Source organism: Oncorhynchus tshawytscha, linkage group LG03 (assembly GCF_018296145.1).
Source record: "Oncorhynchus tshawytscha isolate Ot180627B linkage group LG03, Otsh_v2.0, whole genome shotgun sequence".
NCBI lineage: Eukaryota > Metazoa > Chordata > Actinopteri > Salmoniformes > Salmonidae > Oncorhynchus > Oncorhynchus tshawytscha.
In genome coordinates this window covers 15,842,360-15,849,043 of record NC_056431.1, presented here as the reverse complement: position 1 = coordinate 15,849,043, position 6,684 = coordinate 15,842,360, and the positions used below count along the sequence as shown (strand labels likewise).

General features: G+C 41.8%; 1 protein-coding gene across 2 annotated transcripts; it reads left to right on the top strand.

Annotated features, from left to right (window-relative positions):
* The first annotated feature begins 323 nt into the window (after positions 1-323).
* On the top strand, positions 324-5,146 carry LOC112244624 (metalloreductase STEAP4-like). 2 transcript variants are annotated; one of them, XM_024412357.2, is made up of 5 exons: positions 324-632; positions 725-819; positions 924-1,077; positions 4,211-4,381; positions 4,624-5,146. In XM_024412357.2, the coding sequence occupies exons 1-5, from the start codon at positions 333-335 to the stop codon at positions 4,855-4,857; spliced, it is 954 nt and encodes a 317-aa protein (XP_024268125.2). In that variant the 5' UTR covers positions 324-332; the 3' UTR covers positions 4,858-5,146. The 2 variants fall into 2 exon arrangements, with proteins under 2 accessions (XP_024268125.2, XP_042176061.1); XM_042320127.1 differs by lacking the exon at positions 924-1,077.
* The last annotated feature ends 1,538 nt before the right edge of the window (positions 5,147-6,684 follow it).

Here is a 6,684-nt window from a genome sequence, read left to right as displayed (position 1 = left end):
AACACATTAAGAAGGAAAGAAATCACACAAATTGACTTTTAACAAGGCACAGATGTTAATTGATACACATTCCAGGTGACTACCTCATGAAGCTGACCGAGAGACTGCCCAGAGTCTTCAAAGCTGTCAAGGAAAAGGGTGGCTACTTTGAAGAATCTCAAATATAAAATATATTTAGATTTGTTTAACACTTTTTTTGGTTACTACATGATTCCATATGTGTTATTTCATAGTTTTGATGTCTTCACTATTATTCTAGAGTGTAGAAAATAGTAAATATAAAGACAAACCCTTGAATGAGTAGGTGTGTCCAAACTTTTGAATGGTTCTTTATGTGTGTAAATATATGTCAGGTGTATATCTGCGGAGACAGTGTGGAGGCCAAGCAGGTGGTGATGGCGGTAGCCACCAAGCTGGGTCTCAGTGCCCTGGACCGGGGCTTTCTCTCAGTGGCCTGGGAGCTGGAGGACTTCCCCCTGCAGCTGTTCCCCCAGTGGAGGCTCCCCCTGTACATCACCACTGGCCTCAGCGCTGCCTTCTTCTTCTACCTGCTGATCAGAGACATAATCTATGCATACGTCACCCAGGGCGAAGACATCTCCTTCAGAATCATGGTCTCACTGGCCAACAAGGTACTGGCCCACAGTCCCTCTGAGTGTGTGTTTGTTCTGTTTGTTTTTATGTGTGTTGCCAGCCGTTCAAGGTGTGTTTGTGTTCTCGCCAGGTGTGTCCCATCGTGTCTCTGATCATACTGTCTCTCTGTTACCTGCCTGGTGTCCTGTCTTCCTTCCTGCAACTCTACAGAGGCACCAAGTACAGGTCAGATCTCTGTGTGTATGTGTGTGTTTGCAAACATGTATGTTGATACAATGTTGTATATGTATTTATGTTGATTGAAAGTGTTTATGTATGTTTAACATTAGGCGCTTCCCTAATTGGCTGGACCGCTGGATGTTGTGCAGGAAACAGCTGGGTCTTCTGGCACTGGGGTTCGCCTTTATGCATGTGCTCTATACAATGGTTATACCCTTACGCTACTCCGTACGACACACACTTATCTCACAGGTTATCAACGAGGTAGGAGAACTGGGGACGAGTATGTGTACAGTTGAAGTTGGAAATTTACATACACTTAGGTTGGAGTCATTAAAACTTGTTTTTCAACCACTCCACAAATGTCTTGTTAACAAACTATAGTTTTGGCAAGTCAGTTAGGACATTTACTTTGTGCATGACACATTTAATTATTCCAACAATTGTTTACAGACAGATTATTTCACTTGTAATTTACTGTATCACAATTTCAGTGGGTCAGAAGTTTACATACACCAAGTTGACTGTGCCTTTAACCTTTAGGGGGCAGCATTTTCACTTTTGGATGAATTGCGTGCCCAAACTGAACTGCCTCCTACTCTGTCCCAGATGCTAATATATGCATATTATTATTAGTATTGTATAGACAACACTCTGAAGTTTCTAAAACTGTTTGAATGATGTCTATGAGTATAACAGAACTCATATGGCAGGCAAAACCCTGAGAAGAAATCCAAACAGGAAGTGAGAAGTCGAATTTCAAAACAGTGCCTATTTAAATCCCCGATAGTTATGGATGTGATTGCACTTCCTAGGGCTTCCACTAGATGTCACCATCTTTAGAACCTGGTTTGAGGATTCTACTATAAAGGAGGGGCTCATAGGAGCTATTTGAGTGAGTGGTCTGGCAGAGAGCCTCGGTCTCATGACTCATGGTCTCATGACATTCCAATGCTTTTCTTCAGACAATGAAATTCTCCGGTTGGAACCTTATTGATGATATATGTTAAAAACATCCTAAAGATTGATTTCAGACATGTTTTGACTTGTTTCAACGACCTGTAATGGAACTTTTTGAGTTTTTGTCATGGAGGAAATGGTCGTGCCTCGTGAAGATGGATTACTGGGCTGAACACGCTAACAACAAGTGGCTAAATGATGGGATTTATGGAACTTTATGGAACAAATCAGTCATTTATTGTCAAACATGGATTCCTGGGAGTGCCTTCTGATGAAGATCATCAAAGGTAAGTGAATATTTATAGTGTTTTCTCTAACTAATGTTGACTCCAAGATGGCAGAGTTGTCTTTGGCTGTTTTGGGGTACTGAGCGCCGTTCTCAGATTATGCTTTTTCCGTAAAGTTTTAAAAAAATCTGACACAGCGGTTGCATAGAGGATAATTCTATATTTAATTCTGTGAATAACACTTGCATCTTTTATCAATGTTTATTATGAGTATTTCTGGGGAAATCACCGGATGTTTTGATATCAAAACATTACTGCACCTAACGCGCCAATGTAAGAGATTTTAAATATAAATAAATAAGCACATTATCGAACAAAACATACATGTATTGTGTAACATGATGTCCTATGAGTGTCATCTGATGAAGATCATCAAAGATTAATTGTATCTATATTTCTGCTTTTTGTGACTGCTATCTTTGGCTGGAAAAATGGCTGTGTGTTTTTTTGACTTGGCTATGAGCTAACATAATCATATGTTGTGCTTTCGCTGTAAATCATTTTTTAAATCGGACACCATGGGTAGATTAACAAGATGTTTATCTTTCATTTGCTGTATTGGACTTGTGAAAGTTACATATTTCAAAAAAATATTTTTGAATTTCGCGTGCTGCCTTTTCAGCGGAATGTTGTCGTGGGTTCCGCTAGCGGAACACCTTACCCATCAGGTGTTAAACAGCTTGGAAAATTCCAGAAAATTATGTAGTTTCTCCAGAAGCTTCTGATTAATTGACATAATTTGATTCAATTGGAGGTGTACCTGTGTATTTCAAGGCTTACCTTCAAACTCAGTGCCTCTTTGTTTGACATCATGGAAAAATCTAAAGAAATCAGCCAAGACCTCAGAAAAAATTGTAGACCTCCGCAAGTGTGGTTCATCCTTGGGAGCAATTTCCAAACGTCTGAAGGTACCACGTTCATCTGTATATACAATAGTACGCAAGTATAAACACCATGGGAACACGCAGCCGCCATACCGCTCAGGAAGGAGACGCGTTCTTTCTCCTAGAGATTAACATACTTTAGTACAAAAAGTGCAAATCAATCCCAGAACATCAGCAAAGGATCTTGTGAAGATGCTGGAGGAAACAGGTACAAAAGTATCTATATCCACAGTAAAACGAGTCCTATATCGACATAACCTGAAAGACCGATCAGCAAGGAGGAAGCCACTGCTCCAAAACCACCATAAAAAAGCTAGACTACGGTTTGCAACTGCACATGAGGACAAAGATTGTACTTTTTGAAGAAATGTCCTCTGGTCTGATGAAACAAAAATAGAACTGTTTGGCCATAATGACCATTGTTATGTTTGGAGGAAAAAGGGGTTGGCTTGCAAGCCAAAGAACACCATCCCAAACGTGAATCACGGGGGTGGCAGCATCATGTTGTGGGGGTGCTTTGCTGCAGGAGGGACTGGTGCACTTCACAAAATAGATAAATAGATGGCAACATGAGGGAAGGAAAATTGTGGATACATTGAAGCAACATCTCAAGACATCAGTCAGGAAGTTAAGGCTTGATTGCAAATGGGTCTTACAAATGGACAATGGCCCCAAGAATACTTCCAAAATTGTGGCAAAATGGCTTAAAGACAACAAAGTCAAGGCATTGGAGTGGCCATCATAAAGCCCTGACCTCAATCCTATAGAAAATTTGTGGGCAGAACTGAAAAAGCATGTGCGAGCAAGGAGGTCTACAAACCTGACTCAGTTACACCAGCTCTGTCAGGAGGAATTGGCCAAAATTCACCCAACTTATTGTGAACTTATTGTGGGAAGCTTGTGGAAGGCTACCCGAAACGTTTGACCCAAGTTAAACAATTTAAAGTTAATGCTACCAAATACTAATTGAGTGTTTTTTAAACTTCCGACCCACTGGGAATGTGATGAAAGAAATAAAAGCTGAAATTAATCATTCTCTCTACTATTATTCTGACATTTCCAATTCTTAAAATAAAGTGGTGATCCGAACTGACCTAAAACATGACATTTTTACTAGGATTAAATAAACTAAGTTTAAATGTATTTGGCTAAGTTGTATGTAAACTTCCGACTTCAACTGTATATTCTTGTGACTGGGATAAAGATAATAATATATCTTTAGTTTTTACCAGCCTCTTGCTGTCTCTCTTTGTCTCTCTCTCTCAGAGAAAAGCCAATAAGACCACTCCATTTGACTTTGACAACACAGAGGCCTGGGGCACAGACTCCTTCTATGTCCTGGGGATCCTGGGCTTCTGTCTCTACGTCCTGCTGGGGATCACCTCCTTGCCCTCTGTAGGAGCAGCTCTCAGCTGGAGGGAGTTCAGCTTCGTACAGGTACAGGGAATGCATGCATGTGTTCTTGTGCATGTGTGACTGTACATGTGTGAAAATCTAACCCTCTCTGTTATCACTATTTCACTTCTGAAAATGTGTTTCTCTGAGAATTTCCTGCGGCATCATGGAGCTGTAAATAATAAGATTGATTCAGTTATCATCAGAGCTGTAAATATGGTTAAATCAATACGTCACAAATTGTGATCACTTGAGACACTTGTGTTGTGTGCTCTCCCCACCAGTCCAAGCTGGGCCACCTGACACTGCTGTTGTGTACAGCCCATGGCTTCCTGTATGGCTGGAACAAGTTCTTGCGTTCCTCCACCTACAAGTGGTACACCCCACCAGGCTACATGCTGTGTCTGGTGCTTCCCTCTGTGGTGCTGCTGCTCAAGCTGCTGCTCATCACCCCCTGTGTGGACCACACCGTCACCCGGATACGCCAGGGCTGGGAGAGGGGCCGGGCAGGGGGGTAGGAGACGAAAATCAGCCACCTCTGAAAATAATTACTGTGATTAATGGTTGTTTTTACATACCTTAGTAATGAAGTATTTCTTGATTTGAGTTATATGATTGCCCACAGGTACAGATATACCCATAAAAAATCTTAACTTTAACTATTAGGGCAGAAAATGAAAAACTGACATATCATATGTCTAGGATACACTTCTCCGAGTCTCGGGATACAGGTCATTCGAAAAGTATTCAGACCCCTTTACTTTTTACAAATTTTGCTGCGTTACAGCCTTAATTGTAAAATGGATTTGTTTTTCCCCTCATCAATCTACACACAATATCACATGATGACAAAGCAAAAACAGGTTTTTAAAATGTTTTGCAAATGTATTAAAATTAAAAACCTGAAATATCAAATGTACATAAGTATTCGGACCCTTTACTCAGTACTTTGTTGACGCATCTTTGGCAGTGATTACAGCCTCAGGTCTTCTCGGTTATGATGCTACAAGCTTTGCACACCTGTTCTTAATGCAGGGAAACTTAAATAGGTTTTACCTCATTTATGCCAACATGAATGTGCAACCAGAGGGATAAAAACTCTAGACCATCTTTACTCCACACACAGAGATGTGTACAAAGCTCTCCTCCTTTAGCAAATCTGACCATAATTCTATCTTCCTGATTCCTGCTTACAAGCAAAAACTAAAGAAGGAAGCACCAGTGACCTGGTCAATAAAAAAGTGGTCAAATGAAGCAGATGCTAACCTACAGGACTGTTTTGTTTGCATAGACTGGAATATGTTCCGGGATTCTTCCGATGGCATTGAAGAGTACACCACATCAGTCACTGGTTTCATCAATAAGTGCATCGATGACGTCGCCCTCATAGTGACTGTACGTACATACCCACACCAGAAGCCATGGATTACAGGCAACATCCTCACTGAGCTAAAGGGTAGTGCTGCCTCTGTCAAGGAGCGGGACTCTAACCGTATAAGAAACGTATAAGAAATCCCGCTATGCTCCCCGACGAACCATCAAAAAGGCAAAGCATCAATATAGGACTAAGATTGAATCGTACTACACTGGCTCTGATGCCAGTTGGATGTGTCAGGGCTTGTAAACTATTACAGACTACAAAGGGAAGCAAAGCCACGAGATGCCCAGTGACACGAGCCTACCAGACGAGCTAAATTACTTCTATGCTCGCTTCGAGGCAAGTAACACTGAAAAATGCATGAGAGCATTAGCTGTTCCACAGTCGTCTGGTACAGACAGATTACCAGGACGAGTACTCCGAGCATGTGCTGACCAACTGGCAAGTGTCTTCACTGACATTTTCAACCTGTCCCTGACTGAGTCTGTAATAACAGCATGTTTCAAGCAGACCACCATATTCCTGTGTCCAAGAGCACTAAGGTAACCTAAAAAACGATCAACCTGTAGCAGTCACGTCTGTAGCCATGAAGTTCTTTGAAAGGCTGGTCATGGCTCACATAAACACCATTATCCCAGAAACCCTAGACCTACTCCAATTGGCATACTGCCCCAACAGATCCACAGATGATGCAATCTTTATTGCACTCCACACTGCCCTTTCACACCTGGACAAAAGGAACACCTATGTGAGAATGCTATTCATTGACTACAGCTCAGTGTTCAGCACCATAGTGCCCTCAAAGCTCATCACTAAGCTAAGGACCCTGGGACTAAACACCTCCCTCTGCAACTGGATCCTGGACTTCCTGACGGGCCGCCCTCAGGTGGTAAGGGTAGGTAACAACACACCCACCACGTTAATACTCCACACATGGGCCCCTCAGGGGTGTGTGCTCAGTCCCCTC